The sequence below is a fragment of the Chionomys nivalis genome, chromosome 5 (genome assembly GCF_950005125.1).
Source record: "Chionomys nivalis chromosome 5, mChiNiv1.1, whole genome shotgun sequence".
Lineage (NCBI taxonomy): Eukaryota > Metazoa > Chordata > Mammalia > Rodentia > Cricetidae > Chionomys > Chionomys nivalis.
In genome coordinates this window covers 76,062,371-76,080,483 of record NC_080090.1, presented here as the reverse complement: position 1 = coordinate 76,080,483, position 18,113 = coordinate 76,062,371, and the positions used below count along the sequence as shown (strand labels likewise).

At 37.1% G+C, this 18,113-nt stretch overlaps 1 protein-coding gene across 4 annotated transcripts in view; it reads left to right on the top strand.

Moving 5' to 3' along the window:
- Positions 1 to 18,113, top strand: part of Uchl5 (ubiquitin C-terminal hydrolase L5) — a 43,631-nt gene that overhangs the window by 12,907 nt on the left and 12,611 nt on the right. For all 4 annotated transcript variants that reach the window (XM_057769938.1, XM_057769935.1, XM_057769936.1 and 1 more), the window contains exons 4-7: positions 12,563 to 12,688; positions 12,769 to 12,830; positions 12,937 to 13,067; positions 15,198 to 15,261. In XM_057769938.1, coding sequence (XP_057625921.1) covers positions 12,563 to 12,688; positions 12,769 to 12,830; positions 12,937 to 13,067; positions 15,198 to 15,261 — 383 coding nt within the window. The remainder of the gene's footprint in view (positions 1 to 12,562; positions 12,689 to 12,768; positions 12,831 to 12,936; positions 13,068 to 15,197; positions 15,262 to 18,113) is intronic.

Here is an 18,113-nt window from a genome sequence, read left to right as displayed (position 1 = left end):
AACATAGGAATTTATTTCAGTTCCTACCTGTTAGCTCAGACTGTAGGTCTTAAGAACCTTTGGTAACCTCTCTGGTTTTTTCTTCTTTCCATTTGTTTGTTTATTCTTGGTCTCCTTCTATTTTTCTTTAACTTCTGAATTTCATATATTTAAGAGAAGTTAGAATTTCTTTGTTCTTTCTGGAAAATATGCTTTTATTACTGAGTTAAAATGTTACTTCCAAAAGTATAGAATTATAATTATGAACATAAATACCTTTATAATCCCACACTGAGAGGAAGAGCATGGCCCTCTTGATTTCATCTCGCATGGTTCTCAGGGCCTCCTGAGGTGACATAGACCACAGACATCCACACAGCCCCAGCTGTAGGTAGGCCATGGACCCAGACACGGCCTACAACATCAGCTTGAGTCCAGTAGACATCCTTTCTCGGGGTGAAGGGACTTGTCACTCAGGTGGGAATGGTTGTGGCCCTAACCTTGGGACTCTATGTGACCTTTGATAACGGTGCAGGACCCGGACTTCAGCACAGACTCCAGCTATGGTAGAACAATGGACCCCGACTTGGTCCTCATCAGTGACTGGGTCTGGATGTCACCATTGCCCCAGGGGCAGGATGGCCCTGAGACACCTACATGGCCCTTGATCTCTGTTGACTACATGACTTTCTATGGTAACAGGTGCATTGGACATCAGCACAGATCCAAGATATAGTAGGGCCACAGACCCTAACATGACCCTCAGCAGCAGCCTGGACCCAGATGACACTTTGACCCCGGGTGGCAGCACAGTCCACCCATATCTGTATGGCCCCTGCTGTGATGTGGCCCTCAGAGTCCAACCAAGTTGCAGTCTCTGGTCTAGATCTCGGACTTCTATATTGGCCCTAGTGGCAACCTGGGCCACAGACTTCAACAGAGACCCAACTGCGGCTGGGACATAGACCCAGACATGGCCTCAGGCAGCCCCTCGGCCTGGCTGACATCCTAACTCCAGGTAGTAGCTCCAGCAACTTGTATTAGGATGGCTTTGGTAGAAGTATGGCCCATGCACAAATGAAGCCATAGGTTGCAGCCCAGATCTCAGGCTTCATGTGGCCTTTCATGGCTCCCTTTGACATGGGGGTCAACATAGACAGCTGTGGTAGGACCCCGAACCCAGACATGGTCCTTGACAGTAGCCTAGACCTGGTTGTCTTCATAGTCCCAAGTGACAGCAAAGGCCATCCTGGTCAGTATGGCCCCAGCAGCAGCCTGGATCGTTGACTCAAACATGGATGAAGGAGGCAGCCCAGGCTACTGGAATCAGCAAACACTTGATAGCACCAGGAGACATGGACATCAAACACAGACCATGGCTATTCTTGGACAGGGACCCCATATAGTCCTTGGCAGCAGCTCGGCCCAGACATCATCATCATCATGGCACTAGGTGGCAAGTAGATCTTTCCCTCAGTCTACTCCTCACTGCCGTCACCATGGATTGAGGGGGCAAACAGACCAGCTCCTCAGTCTACTCACCACCATCATAGGTGCTGCCATCCGGGTAGCAAGCAGATCTGCCCTCATGCATATCTACCTACCTGTCACATGCATTGCCTGCAGAGGCCAGAAGAGGGCATCGGATCCCCTGGAACCAGAGTTAGAGACAATTGCTAACCACCATGTGGGTGCTAGGATCAAACTCCAGTCCTTTAGAAGAGGAGTTAGTGCTCTTAATCACTGAGCCACCTGTCCAGCCCCCTGGGTTAAATTTCTTTCTTAACATTATTTAATATTTTATTTGTATTGTACTATCTTTAAGATGTCAAATTACTGGTTTCCCAACATTATGTTTTATGAGAGCCTGTGAAGAGAATTATTACATAAAATCATCCATGATTATGTTTCAAGAGCTTTAAGGTTTGCAGTGAAGAGTATTTAGACTTTTAGGGGTATTTTCTGAAATTTAAAGATTGCATTTGAACTGGATGTGATTGTATGTTGAAAGCTGAAGCATTACATTGCAGTGATACTTTTGTACAAAATCCTCTTGTCATGTTACTGACAGCTGAGTTATGATTTACTAACTGTCTTTTTATTTGACTACATCTCTTCTGCCTGTCAGAAGAGAGTTGATTGAGTAGTTAGAAAGACTTGTAGGCTTCACCAAAAGCTGTTAGACTCACCAGCTATGGTTTACTAGAACTGATACACAGATAAAAATCAATAAAAGTTATTTGAAACAAAATCCAGAAAAGTTCTAAGGGTGGAACTTCCAGTTATATTCTGCCAGTGGTGTTACAAATCATACTGACTTTTCACTCAGTGCTTTCTGACACTCTTCAGGGAAATTCCAAATGATTTGTAGTGGTGATGGTTTTTATAGATCTGATTGGTTATTCATGTAGGTTACCTTAGTCTCCTGCCCATAGGAGACAGAAATGATAATGCTGACCCAAAGTTCCCACTCTAAGGCACATTGTTAGCATATGAGTATGGCACAAAGCTCCTATATAAAGACATCTTTCTCAGGCATCACTTTTCAAGACCCCCTAGGCAGAGATGAACCAAGGAGTCAAACTGTTGAAGGCAAAGTTATTTACTGAATAAATAAAAAGGAATTTGTCCTTGTTGAGGAGTGTGACACAAATTCTAATGGGTTTTAATAATAAAAACCCAGAGTCAGATATTAGGGGAGAAAGCTGAGAGATCAGAGAAGTAGTATAGCCAACTATTTGAGAGACCTTTTACCTCTTTGAATCCTCAGACCAAAAGGGCAGTTCTGCCCTTACACTGCATCTTCAAACTACATCTATCTCCACCAAACCTCAGACTTCAGGGGTGATCCTCAAACTGCAGGGATAGTCCTCAGAGTGCACTGAGTTCTTGTCTCCTCCACCTTATATTTCTCTTTCCGCCAAGCCATAACATTCCTGTCTCTACTTCTCTAGTTCTGGGATTAAATGCATAGGACCCCAAGTGCTAGAATCACCTTTGTGTGAGTTCTGTTTCTTTTTTAGATGATTCAGTTTTGTTTAGCTCAGGGTGACCTTGAACTAACAGAGATCCCTCTGCCTCTGTCTCCAGAGTCCTGGGATTAAAGGTATGTGCCACCACTCCTTGGCCTGTATGGCTGACTAGTATGGCTGCTTTACCCTCCGATCTTCAGATGAGCTTTATTTGTTAAAACACAAACAAAATACCACTACAGAGGAGGTCTGAGCAAACTGAGTAAGTAATATTTCAGCTGAAACTGTAGGTTAAGTAGGTATTAACTGGAGGAAGAGGCAGAGGGTCATTCCAGACTAATGACAGCTTCATGGTAAAAGAAAATGTGACTAGTAAAAAGATTCTGGCCAGTAGCTAATTATGGAGAACAATGGGGAGATGTCATGTTATATGCAACAGTTTTTCTTTTAATTGATATTTATTGAGCTGTACATTTTTCTCTGCTCCCTTCCCTGCCTCTCCCTTCCCCACTTCAACACTCCCCCAAGGTCCCATGCTCCCAATTTACTCAGGAGATCTTGTCTTTTTCTACTTTCTACTTCTCAGGTAGATTAGATCTATGTAAGTCTTTCTTAGTGTCCTCATTATTGTCTAAGTTCTCTGGGATTGTGGTTTGTAGACTGGCTTTTTTTTTGCTTTATGCTTAAAAACCACCTAAGAGTGAGTACATGTGATAATTGTCTTTCTGTGTCTGGGTACCTCACTCAAAATAATGTTTTCTAGCTCCATCCATTTTCCTGCAAAATTCAAGCTGTCATTTTTTTTTTTGCTGTGTAGTACTCCATTGTGTAAATGTTCCACATTTTCCTAGTCCATTCTTCGATTGAGGGGCATTTAGTTTGTTTCCAGGTTCTAGCTATGACAAACAAAGCTGCTATGAGCATAGTTGAGCATATGTCCTTGTAGCACAATTGAGCATCCTTTGGATATATACCCAAAAGTGGTATTACTGGGTCTTGAGGAAGGTTTCCTAAAATCGCCACACTGACATCCAAAGGGGTTATGCCAGCTTGCATTCCCACCAGCAATGCAGAAGTGTTCCCTTTTTCTCACAACCTCTCCAGCATAAGTTGTCATCAGCGTTTTTGATCTTGGTCATTCTTTCAGGTATAAGATGGAATCTCAGAGTTGTTTCGATTTGCATTTCTCTGATGACTAAGGATGTTGAACATTTCCTTAAGTGTCTTTCAGCCATTTTGGATTCCTCTGTTGAGAGTTCTCTGTTGAGGTCTCTACTCCATTTTTCTTTTATTGGATTATGTGTTCTTTTGGTGTCCAGTTTCTTGAGTTCTTTGTATATTTTGGAGATCAGACCTCTCTCTGATGTGGGGTTAGTGAAGATCTTTTCCCATTCTGTAGGCTGTCGTTTTGTCTCGTTGACCGTGTCCTTTGCTTTAAAGAAGCTTTTCAATTTCAGGAGGTCCCATTTATTAGTTGTTTCTCTGTGTCTGTGCTGCTGGGGTTCTATTTAGGAAGTGGTTCCCTGTGCCAATGCATTCAAGTACTTCCCATTTTCATCCCTGCATTTGTGGGATGAAGCCGACTTGATCATGGAAGATGATGGTTCTGATGTGTTCTTGGATTCGATTTGCTAGTACTTTATTTAGTATTTTTGCATCAATGTTCATGAGTGAGATTGGTCTGTAATTCTCTTTCTTAGTAATGTCTTTCTGTGGTTTGGATATCAGGGTAATTGTAGCTTCATAAAAGGAGTTTGGCAATGTTCCTTCTGTTTCTATTTTTTTTTAGAGATTTATTTATTTATTATGTATACAACATTCCTTCCATGTATGCTTGTATGCCAGAAGAGGGCACCAGATCTCATTATAGATGGCTGTGAGCCACCATGTGGTTGCTGGGAATTGAACTCAGGACCTCTGGAAGAGTAGTCAGTGCTCTTAACCTCTGAGCCATCTCTCCAGCCCCTTCTGTTTTTTTTTTTTGTTGAGGAGTATTGGTATTAGTTCTTTGAAAGTCTTGTGGAATTTTGAGCTAAAACCATCTGGTCCTGGGCTTTTTTTTTTGGTTGGGAGACTTTTGATGACTGTTTCTATTTCTTCATCAGTTATAGGTCTGTTTAGTTTGCTTATCTGGTCTTGATTTAATTTTGGTAAGTGATATTTATCCAGAAAGTTGTCCACTTCCTTTAAGTTTCCCAATTTTGTGGAGTACAGGTTTTCGAAATATGACCTGATGATTCTCTGTATTTACTCTGTGACTGTTGTTATGTCCCCCTTTTCATTTCTGATTTTAATTTGGATATTCTCTCTCTGCCTTTTGGTTAGCTTTGATAAAGGTTTGTCTATTTTGTTGATTTTCTTGAAGAACCAGCTCTTTGTCTCCTTGATTCTTTGTATTGTTTTCTTTATTTCCATTTTGTTGATTTCAGCTCTCAGTTTGATTATTTCCTGCCATCTAGTTTTTTTTAGGTGAGTTTGCTTCTTTTGTTCTAAAGTTTTCAAATGTTTTGTTAATTCACTAGTGTGGGATTTTTTCAGTTTCTTTATGTAGGTGTTTAGTGCTATGAACTTTCCTCTTAAACACTGCTTTCATTGTGTCCCATAAATTTGGGTTTGTTGTGTGGTCATTTTCATTGAACTTTAGGAAGTCTTTAATTTCTTCCTTTATTTCTTCCTTGACCCATTGATGATTCAGGTGAGCATTGTTTAATTTCCATGTGTTTGTGGGTTTTCTGGAATTAGTCTTGTTGTTGACTTCTAGTTTTATACCATGGTGATCTGATAAGGTACATTGGGTTGTTCCAATTTTTTTGTATTTGTTGAGGTTTGTTTTGTTACGCAACAGTTTTGTTCCTTTGTGCATGTCTGCTATTTCAGAGGTTTCTTTATGGTCCAAGATCATTGCCCGAGTTTGGTCCTTCTACCACAGTTCCAGATTTCAGATGGTAGAAAGCAGGCAGCATACTCTGTTGTCTTTATGGACATTTGTAGAATTTGTCACTGTTACATGCTTACTTCTTTTTAAATAAAGCTTGGTAACTTGAATTAGCAAAGGAAACAAGGAAGATTGTCTTTATTCCAGGTCACCATTGGGCATTCAACTCTTATTCAAAAAACAAAGGTAGATACTAGGAAACAACTGTCAAATTATACCTGAAGGATAGGGTCCGATCACATAGTGTATTTTAGGTTGATTGATACTTTCCTTTCTTTTTTTCTTATTAAGTATCAGTGAAACATTTTAGAATTATACGGTGAAAAAATAAGTTTCTCAAGGTTTTCAAATTCCTACATGTTATCTATGAGATTCAGGGACAATAAATAAGTATTCCTAGGACTTTTGATTATTTTAAACATCTAAAAATCTTAACACTATTATTTGAGAGACTTTTATTGCTTGAGAATTTCATATATACATATAATATGTATTGGTCACATCCACCCCTCATGCCTTTCTACTCACTTCCTCCCTTTAGCTCCTCTAATAACCTTGTTTCTGTCCCAATCTCATGTACTCTGCTTTTAAGCCCACCAAGTCTACTGAGTGTTGCCTATATGTGCAAGGGTATAGGGCTGTACCAGAGTAGTCTCTGAAGGAACACATTCCTGAATAAAACTACCTCTTTTCTTCTCCAACAGCTATTAGTAAGTAGCCTTTAGCTCCCCAAATGTCCCCATATGTATGGGACTTCATGAACCCCTCCCCATCCGTGCTAGTATGCTAACTTGATCTGCAGAGGCTTTAAGCATGTAGTCATAGCCACTGTGAGTTCATGTGTGCAGCAGCCTTCATTAAGATTCTTCTCTGTATTCTGCGAATAATAGTAAGCTATTAAAATGTTTTTCAGAAAGATGACATGATTAAATTTTCATTTAGAAAATCAGCTTCGTTACATTGCAAGGATGCATTTTTGACATTATAAGCATAGATATTAGTAAAATGCCAGTTGAGAATAAGCAAGACTGAAAGTAGAGGTGGATGTAGATTTGAATATACTTAATACTTAAGAAGTAAAGTAACTAGCATTTTTAGTATGTGAGTAGATTGAGAAAATGGAGGAGGAAGACAGTAGTGATGCCTTTATTTTTCTTAATTTGCTGAGAATTCAAAGAATAAATAATGTGTATTTATACTTGATTTATAACAAATTTATGGTTTATATCATGATTGATAACAAATTTATGATTGGCTCATAGTTTATTTATTTGACTATTGTTTATTTAAAATACAATAAATACCTAAGAATATGAATAAATTTCTTGTATTTTCCTCTGTCTTACTGTTTCTAATGTAATCTGTATTTTCCCTCTCTTCATTCAACGTAGCCATCGTGTGGAATTCTGTTTCTTGTTCACCTTTGCCACTCTGTGTGTGTGTGTGTGTGTGTGTGTGTGTTTATGTTTCTCCGTATCTGTACATGTGTGCATTTACCTCTACTTCCCCAGCACTGAGATTCTGAGCATGATTGTTATGCCATTATTATTTTTTTTTTAATGTGAGTTCTGGGGTGTAGCATGAATAATAAAATCTCAGAGACAGATATTGGAGTTCAACCTAAATATCAGAAAAGAAAAGCAGCCAAGCCACTAGAGAGATCTTAACATACCAAGGCTCAGACAAAAGGGCGATCCTGCAGTGCTCACCACCCACATCAAATCCACACTCCACTGAGTTCCTGTCTCTTCCCCAGCCATAACACTCCATCTCCACCTTCCTAGTGTTGTGATTAAAAGCGTGGGATCCCAAGCTGTGGGATCACCTTTGTGTGAGCTGTTTCTCTTTTAGATTCAATCTAAAGGTGGCCTTGAACTCAGAGAGATCCCTCTGCCTCTGTCTCCCAAGTCCTGGGATTAAAGGTGTGTGCCACCACTCCCTGGCCTGTATGGCTGACTATTATGACTGCTTTGTCTTCTGATCTTCAGGCAAGCTTTATTTATTCAAACACAAATATTATACTACTACCTTATTTTTCAAACACTTTATTGACTGAACCTTCTCCCCAGGATTCCTGTTTGCATTTTTAAATGGTTTTTGTAATTTTACAAACTTTAAAAAGGATATATATGTATATTTTTACTTAGTAAAAAGTATGCTATATGTAATTTTGAGATACTTTTTCACTCATTAAATTCCATGCATAAGTTGTCAGTATAATTCATTTATTTTGCGTTTTATATAATCTGCATGTACTTTGCCATTATTGATTGATGTTTGTGTTTTCTTCTCTGTATATTTCTTTTTATTTGTTTTATGTTTTTTGATTTTTTTTTTTTTTTGAGTTTTTTTGAGATAGGGTTTCTCTGCAGCTTTGGAGCCAGTCCTGGAACTAACTCTTGTAGACTAGGCTGGTCTTGAACTCACAGAAATCTGCCTGCCTCTGCCTCCCGAGTGTGGGATTAAAGGTGTGCGCCATCACTGCCTGGCCTGTTTTTTGTTTTTTTAAGACAAGGTTTCTCTGTGTAGCCCTGGCTATTCTGGAACTCATTCTGTAGACCAGGCTGGCCTTGAACTTAGAGATGCGCTTGCTCTGTCTGCCAGTGCTGGGTTTAATTTTTTGTCTCCTATTTTGTTTGTGTAAATTTTTCATGTATCTCCATAAATAGAATGATGGCTTCATGTAATATATAGATGTGCAATTTAGGAGAAAATGTTAAACACAGTCCCTGAAACAGCAGCTCTGGTTTACAGTCCTCCTAGCAAAGTATAAGAATTGAAAGCTGGGAGTGAACAAGATGGCTCAGCAGGTGAAAGAGCCTGCCACCAGACCTGCCAGCCTGGTTCAGTTCCTGAACCTCCGTGTGGAGGAAAAGAACCTGTTCTTTTTTCTCATCTTACTGTTATGTTTCTTTGAGGAATAGCATTTCTTGTAGAGTCAGTGATTTTTATACTTGATTTCAGAAATTGTCCTCTTTCCGGTTATAAAGGGTATTTATCTATATGGTTTAGTTTTCAGGAGATAGGTTTTGATATAGTAGTGTGAAGAAGGTGTCCAGCTTTTTGGTTTTCATGTAGATTACTATTCTTTTCCCTTACTTAATTTGTTAAACATTTATCTCTTTGTTTTTTTTTTTAAAGACAAGTTCTGCAAAACTGCCTTTTTTTTTTTAAGATTTATTTATTTATTATGTATACAATGTTTTGCCTGCATGTGTCCCTGCAGGCCAGAAGTTGGCACCAGATCTTATTAGAGATGGTTGTAAGCCACCATTTGGTTGCTGGGAATTGAACTCAGGACCCCTGGTAGAACAATCAGTGCTCTTAACTGCTGAACCATCTCTCCAGCCCCTATTTCCTTGTTTTATGTTATACCTATGTTGTACCCCAAAGTTCCATGTCTGTGTTGAAGAGTATATTGCTTGGACTCTGATCCATTCACTGATATGTCTCATTATACACTGTCTTAATACCTTTGCTTCTTCATAAATGCCAGTAACTAGTAGGTCTTCTTCCTTGCTCTTTAACAAGAATATGCCTGCTGTAATTGTCTCTATGGCCATCTAAATTATTATGTCACCTACAAGTAATACGAGTTGTATGTTTTCTAAACCTTTGGGCTCATTTACCTACAATAAAATTATTTGAGACTTTGAAAGGACTACTTCTACCGTTACTCTATTTAGTATACTGACTTTGCCTTGTTTTGTAACGTTGTTTTTTTAAATAACAAAGTATCGCCATTAATTTGTTGTTTTTATTATGAAAAGATACTGTACTTTTTTCTTTTTGAGACAGGGTTTCTCTGTATTTTTTGGAGCCTGTCCTGGAACTTGCTCTGTAGACCAGACTGGCCTCGAACTCACAGAGATCCGCCTGCCTCTGCCTCCCAAGGGTTAGGATTAAAGACATGTGCCACTACCACTCGGTTGATACTGTACTTTTTATATTTCTGTTTAGATTATCATGGTTAGTACTCCCCATTTAATAGGTTACTATGGCTAATGCTGGTGAATTTTTCTTTTATAATCTTTCTATACCTTCACTGACCAGCTGGTCATAATGTGGTCCATCTTTATGACTGAATTAAATATTGTTTTAGTTTGCTTAAAGTTTTTAAATTATTATTTATAAACGATATGTGCCTTAATTTTTCAAAATAGTTTTGGCTGGATTAGTTTTAGTATTAGGGCCATGGTAATTCAGTGAAATAAGTTGGAATTTATTTTATTTTTATTATCTTGGGCTGGAGAGATGGCTCAGAGGTTAAGAGCATTGCCTGCTCTTCCAAAGGTCCTGAGTTCAATTCCCAGCAACCACATGGTGGCTCACAACCATCTATCTGTAAAGGGGTCTGGTGCCCTCTTCTGGCCTGCAGGCATACACACAAACAGAATATTGTATACATAATAAATAAATAAATATAAAACCCCTATTTAAAAAAAAAAGAATTTTTATAAAGTTAGGATGATTGTTTTTCAGTGCTAGGCATAGTGACCCACCCCTTTAAACCCTGCACTCAGGAGGTAGAGGCAGGCAACTCTCTAAGAGTTCGAGGCCAGCTTGGTGAGACCCTATCGTGAAAAAGTAAAGCAGAACAACAACAAACAAGATGATTTCCCCCCCGAATTTCGGTAGATTTGGCCTGTAAGGTCATCTTAGTTTGGTTTGTTAAAATCTTGTAAACTACTCTAAATTTAATAAAAAAACTTCAGGCTATTTATTTCTTGAGTTCCCCCTAGAATTTCCCAATTTGGGTATGGATTTTTAATGTTATTTCATATGGTTATTAGCATTTCCTTATTTTATATTTTAATTTTAGACACATTCTTGAGTTCTAGATTCCTTATTTACATGAAAGTAATTTTATTGTTAATATTCTACCTTTAGTATTTCACATTTTTGTTAGGGTTAGGATAGCAACCTAGTTGATCTTGTTTGTAGTTTCAGTTCTCTCCTTAATTTCAGTTCAGTTTTTCTTGAACACTTTTTATTATGTAGTTTCTGTATTAAAAATCTTTTAGAAAATCTTTAAGAACATTGATTTGTAACTTAGCAAATGACCCCATGACGATAACCATACCAGTACAACCAGAAATGCTTTCTAGTTCTTAAATCTTTTATCCCTAATTTGTTGCTTTACATAAACTTTCCATATCTTAGCGTGAATTTCATTCTATTTGCTTTACTCATTCAAATTTATAAAGCTTTATAAGAATATAAAAGTTTATTTAGAAAGGACCTCTGATATATCAGTTAAGATTATTTCTTCAATATTAGTTTGGTTTTCTGTTGTTCATATCTCTTTGTGGCTCCTCATTCCCCGATTTTCTTCATGAGCAACAAGCTTATCTCAGTACTTAGTTTGATTTTGTATTTTTGAGATAGGGTCAGGTTGAACACTGAAGCTTAAGGGATCCTACTTCCTCAGCCTTCTGAATTTACTTTTTATACTTCAAATATAATATTAAATCCTTCATGTGTGTGTTGTGTTATGTTATGTGTATATTGCATGCATATGGATCTTTGGGCATGTATCCTTACATACATACATACAGACTAAAGCAGGATGTGCGGTATCCTCTATTGTTTTCTGCCGACTGATTATCTTCCCATACCTCTTTGAAACAAAGCATTATTTTCCACATAAGAAGCCAGAATTTAACTCATTTATTGTTTTGTGTGTGTGTGTGTGTGTGTGTGTGTAGTTTTGTGTGTTTCTTGAGACAGGGTCTCACTGGCTGGCATTATATTTGCTATGTAGAGTAAGTCTGCCTTGAACTCTGCTTTCTGAATGCCAGTCTGATTCACTGTTTCTGCTTTTAGTTATTTATATGTTCTTGTGTCTGCATGTGGGTTTATGTGCACGAGTGCTCCTAGAGACTAGAGGCATTGGATTTTTTTGGAGCTGGAGTTACCTACAGTTGTGAAACAAATCCAGGTCCTCTGTAAAAAAAAAAAAAAAAAAAAAAAAAAAAAAAAGGCTCTGCAAGCTGCTGAGCCATCTCTGATGTTTACATTGAATGTATAGTTCCTGTGAGCAGTGTAGAAGATAATATTTTATAAATACGTAATGATTTTGTTGGAGAAGTAGATATATACTTGGCATATATCTATATCAACTTGGTGTGACGTCTACTACACAAATTCTAGAGTCAGAATCTCTCAATTAGCTATATGTCTTTGGGAAACCACTTGATTTTTTTATGCCTCAGTTTCCATAAACATAACAAAAATAGTATTTTAATACTTTGTTGGGAATATTAAAATAATTGGTATATGTAAAATACACAGAAAACTATCTGGTGCATAGGAGGTACTACTAACTGTTTTTGTTGATGCATGTTTATATAAGGCCCATGTCTGTTGAACGTAAAATATGATAACACTGTGACAAGATTGAATGAAAGTATGTGAAGAGTATACACTTTTGTTGGGCATTCATCTTGTTTGTTTGTTTTTTGAATCAGGGTTTCTCTGTGTAGCTTTGGTGCCTGTCCTGGAACTAGCTCTTGCAGAACAGGTTGGCCTTGATCATAGAGATCTGCCTGCCTCTGGGATTAAGGGTGTGCACCATGGCTGTTAATGTTATTTGAATACTACTTCTGTTTGGCGCGTGTTTTGTCGGTTAAAAAACTTAAAACTCATAGTATTCTTCCTTTTTCTATTTGTGTAGGTAATTAATAATGCTTGTGCCACTCAGGCTATTGTAAGTGTGTTACTGAACTGTACCCATCAAGATGTCCACTTAGGAGAGACATTATCAGAATTTAAAGAATTCTCCCAAAGTTTTGATGCAGCTGTGAGTAGTCTTCTTAATCTTAAAATGACCTATTTGTGATTGTTCTTGTTATAATAGGCTAATTTTCAATATTATTTTAGATGAAAGGGTTGGCATTGAGCAACTCAGATGTGATTCGACAAGTGCACAACAGTTTTGCCAGGTAAAGGTTCTGTGTCTGTCTATCTGTTATCTCTCTATTCTTTTTTTTCCCTTTCTCTCTCTCTCTTTTCTTTTGTATTGCTCTCACTCCTTTTTCTTCCATGTAGACAGCAGATGTTTGAATTTGATACAAAGACATCAGCCAAAGAAGAAGATGCTTTTCACTTTGTCAGTTATGTTCCAGTTAATGGAAGACTGTATGAATTAGATGGATTAAGAGAAGGACCAATTGATTTAGGTAATTTGCTTTCTGTTCTGGTATTTCACATTGGAGAAGGGAAAAAAGATTTTATATTTTCCTTTATGTTGGTTACAGTTCTACTTAAATTTTGAGGGTGAAAACTACTTTGACGTAGTGGTAGTGTAGTAATATGAGCGGTGGGGCTGCGTCCCGGCATCCGGCTGCCCGCATGGCTTTATCCAAAATAATTACACGGAAAATGTATTCTTTTAAACACTGCCTTGCCCATTAGTTCCAGCCTCTTATTGGCTAGCTCTTACATATTGATCTAGCCCATTTCTAATATTCTGTGTAGCACCACGAGCTGGCTTACCAGGAAAGATCTTAACCTGCGTCTGTCTGGAGTGGGAGAATCATGGCGACTCACTGACTTGGCTTCTTTCTCTCAGCATTCTGTTCTGTTTACTCCACCCACCTAAGGGTTGGCCTATCAAATGGGCCTAGGCAGTTTCTTTATTAATTAACCAATGAAAGCAACAGAATACAAGACCCACCTCCATCAGACGTAGTATAATGATGAACACTTGATGAAATTGAATGATAGGATCGTATAGCAAGGATTTACTGACACTATTCATTTGGGGGCCTGTGAGTTTTTCCTAAGGGAATGTGTTTTTTCAACATGTAGCTCACATAAATAAATTTATTTGTTTTGAGACATTGCTTCTAAGTAAACTGGTGTTGAATTTGTGATCCTCTTGTCTCTCTCCTTCTGGGATTACAGCAGGAGATTACATCATGCTCAGTTTTGCAATGGAGAACATGAGAGGGGAGGAAAAGATGTTAAGGGAATTGGTCGCTGAGTACATGTGTACAGTACATGTGACATGCAAGCAGAAATAAGGGAAAGAAGAGAATTAACCCGAAGTGGCTAGGAGGCATCACGTAGAGCATCTTGGGAAAGCGACAAATGGAAGCAGAGTGTAGGAAGATGTATGTGTGAAAGTGCTGTAATGGAAAAGCCATACTTTATATGATAGCCTAAGAAAAATGCTTCTAGCGTGTGTGCGACTGAGAGAGAGACAGACAAGACAGACAGACAGAGAGAGAGAGAGTGTGCACACATGCTCACAAAGCCCTACAATAGATACTAAGCAAGGACTCTAAAACTCTACACTCCAGCTCTTCCCAAAAGAATTATAATTCTTTTTTGTGACTTCATTAACTTTCTTCATTTGTTGTATTAGATTACAATCGAGCAAACCTTTGCTTTATTTGAATCTGTGTTGTAAGAGGCTGCTTGTTTGTTTTCCCATCATCCAGACTCCCAAAATAACCACACAGAAACTATTAATTAAATCACTGCCTGACCAATCACTATAGCATATTTCTGGCAAGCTTTTACATATTAAATTAACCCATTTTTATTATTTTATATTTTACCACAAGGGTCATGGCCTACCAGCAAGGTTCCACTTGGCAGCTTACTAACCCTAACCCTAATGTCTTTCCCTCTGTTGGCTACATGGCATCTTACTGACGCCACCGTCTTTTTCCCAGCATTTAGTTTAGTTCCCTGTCCCCCCACCCCCAGTTCTATTAAGGATTAAGTCCTAATTTTGCCACTAACTTGTGGATTGTTTTTTTTTCTAAGCTTTCAGTTTTGTCATCTATAAAACATGATAACCTAAAAAAATTTTGATTAAAGAATTTATGTGTAGGGGAGGAAGAGAGGGAGAGAAAAAGAGAAAGAGATTATGAATAAACATACCCACTCTACCACTGAGTGTACATTTAGATAAGTTTTTTCGGGGTTGTACATTTAGGTGAGTTATCTTCCTAATTTATTATTTACTTCCTCAAGTATTTTATTTCATATCTATTGCATGATAACATGGCACGATGTTAAATGACAGTATTCTTTCTGTTATCAGAAAGTAAGAATTGAAGCTTACTGTAATTAAAAAAAGTTGACAAGTTGTGTGGTGGCTCACACCTGCAGTTCAAGCTCTGGGAAGGCTCCATCAGAAGAACTGCTTGTTTTTAGATGTAGCAGACTACGTACCGAGACCTTTAGAACAAACGATTTAAGTCCTGTATTTACTTGAGTATTGTTGATTAAAACTTAGAGAAATGTTAATGTTGTCTTTTCTATTTTTGTTTTAACTGTTTGACATTTCTTTCTAGGTGCATGCAATCAAGATGACTGGATTAGTGCAGTGAGGCCAGTCATAGAGAAAAGGATACAAAAGTAATGCTCCACTAATGTCATTGATGTATAAATCTGGTTTTTAAGGTTTTTTAATTTTAATTTAAATTAAAATTTTAACTTAAAGTTTTAATTCTTTTATGTTAAATGTTAACCATCTAACCTCCTCTTGTTTGTTTAAATTAATGCTTTTGGAGATGTATTTTAGAATATTTTAGTGATATGGCAAGTAAACATTGATCTCTATTAACTGAAGATTTAGTTTTTGTTTTTTATTTGTTTTGTTGTGGCAGTTCAGGGCATCAAACCTAGGGACTCAGGTATGCTAGGCAAGCTATCTACCACTGAACTACAGCAGCAACCTTAAATACACTGTTTTCTGCAGCTAATATTTGTACAGATAGTTTTGGAGTGTTGTTTTGGTGGTTTTGAACTTTCAAAATAAAGTACCTTTGAAATAATTATCCATGTTCAGTTCTAAGAAAGAGATTATGGGTACTATTTACCTTATCATCTTAGAAACCTACGCTATAGTATCACAGCCGAGATACTGATACTGGTATAGACAAGGCACAGCAGCAACATTCAGTCTCACTCTAGGGTCCTTCATGTTCTTTTATCCCCATGGTTCACTCCCTCCCCTGATACCCACTCTCCCTCTGTTTACACCTTAATTCCTAGTTTGATGTTTTCACATTATAAAACTAGAATCATACATTTTGTCATCTTTTAACATTACGTCTCTTTATTCAGCATAGTACATGAGAGGTTTTCATTGTTGTGTGGTGCTAGGGATCTAATTCAGGACTTGTGCACACTAAGCTGGTACTCAACCACTGAGGTACATCTGCAGCAGCTGTTCAGTTTTTGTTGATGAGTAGTAATCTGTAGTATAGAAGTTGAATTTTTTTTTCTAGCCTACTCTTTGAAAAAAGTCTTTTTTTCTGATTCAGTTCAGTTTATCAATATTTCCCACTATGAATTGTGTTTTGGTTGTCAAATTTAAGAGTTCTTTGCAAGGCACTAGATTCCATTTCATTTGTTTTCCTTAAGAGGTTTATAGTTTATTTTTAATTTAACTCTGAACTATTTTGAGATGATTTTGTGTATGGTGAGGTGTTTAGCTTTTAAGGTCTGTTTCTTTAGCCTGTGCATATTCAATTTCTCCATTACAAGTTGTTGAAAAGGCTACCTAGGGCTGGAGAGATGGCTCAGTGGTTAAGAGCACTGCCTGCTCTTCCAAAGGTCCTGAGTTCAATTCCCAGCAACCACATGGTGGCTCACAGCCATCTGTAATGAGATCTGGTGCCCTCTTCTGGCCTGCAGAAATGCATATAGGCAGAACACTGTATACTTAATAAATAAATAAATCTTTAAAAAAAAGATTAAAAAAAAAAAAAGAAAAAGCTACCTATTCTTCACTGAATTCCTTCAGTAACTGTTAAAAATTTTTATGTGATCTGGGCATATATGTGTGATTCTATTTCTTTGTCACAGTTTTTTTTTTTTTCTTCTTGATCTGTTTAGCCTCCTTTAGTGCTATATGATGTAACTGATCAGGATAGCTGTGAGCCTTGATACCTGGTGACCAGTGCCTCATACTTGCATTTTGTTCTTCACAGTTTACTTTAGCCATTACAGTTGCTTTTTTTCTCAACACTTTTTAGCATATTTCCTGTCATAGTTACAAAAGTTTTTGGGAGATATAAATTTAAAAAAAAAATTTTTTGTTTTATTTTTAACAATTTGAGAATTAATATATCTATTGTGTTGAGCTTTTCAATTCCTGATTATGATATATTTGTTTATTTAGATCTTGATTTCTTTCACCAGCATTTTGTATATTCAGCCTATAACTCCTATATTTATTTTTTTAATTAGCTAAGCACTTTATATTTTTGAGTGGTATTATAAATGCTGCTACACTTTAATTTTTGTTTTCTGTGTAGTTTTGCTAATTAACAGAAAGAGAAGTAACTTTTTTCTTCTTTATTTTTCATTCTTTAACTTAAACGAACACACCTATGACATTTTTCTACCTAAACAAACGTGGTCAGCAAAAGGGAACAGTTTTGAATTTCTCCTTTCATTTTTACCAATTTTGCTTTATATGTTTTCTAGTTTAGTTGTTTATGTCTGCATATTATGATCAGTGTTTTATTTTTCAGGATTGATTTTTTTTTTTTTTTTTTTTGGTTTTTCGAGACAGGGTTTCTCTGTAGCTTTGGAGCCTGTCCTGGAACTCCCTTTGTAGACCAGGCTGGCCTCGAACTCACAGAGATCCGCCTGCCTCTGCCTCCCGAGTGCTGGGATTAAAGGCGTGCGCCACCACTGCCCGGCAGGATTGATTGTTTTTTAAATCAACATATAACATTTGTTTTTGTAATTTTCTTTTCCATGAGTGATTTGTCTAATAGCATAGCCATTTTTGCTTTATTTTGATTATAAAAAACGCACATTTTTCTCAATCCTTTAGTTTTCAGTTTGCCTAATGACATATTTGAAATGAATTTTTTATAGGCAATATATATTCATGTGATGTTTTCCAATCTAACCTATCAGTTTTTTAATTTATTGAGTTAATTTTTATCAAATATAATTTACATAAAATTACATATAAAATATAAAGTATACATATAAAATAATTACATTTAATGTAAATAATGTGGTTTAGTTCTGTCCGTTAGATTTTCTGTTAATTCTTTGTGCTTTTCTGTTTTCTGTTTCCTGCCAGTTTCTTGGACATTTTTTGAATTCCTTTTCTTTTTATCTATAGAATTTTTTTTGTATATTCTCTGAATTTTTAGTGGTTTCTCATCAGTCTATTTGTGTCAGCATTTTACCAGTTAAGACTGTAATGTGAAAGTCTTTCTTTCTCATACTTTGTCCAAAGT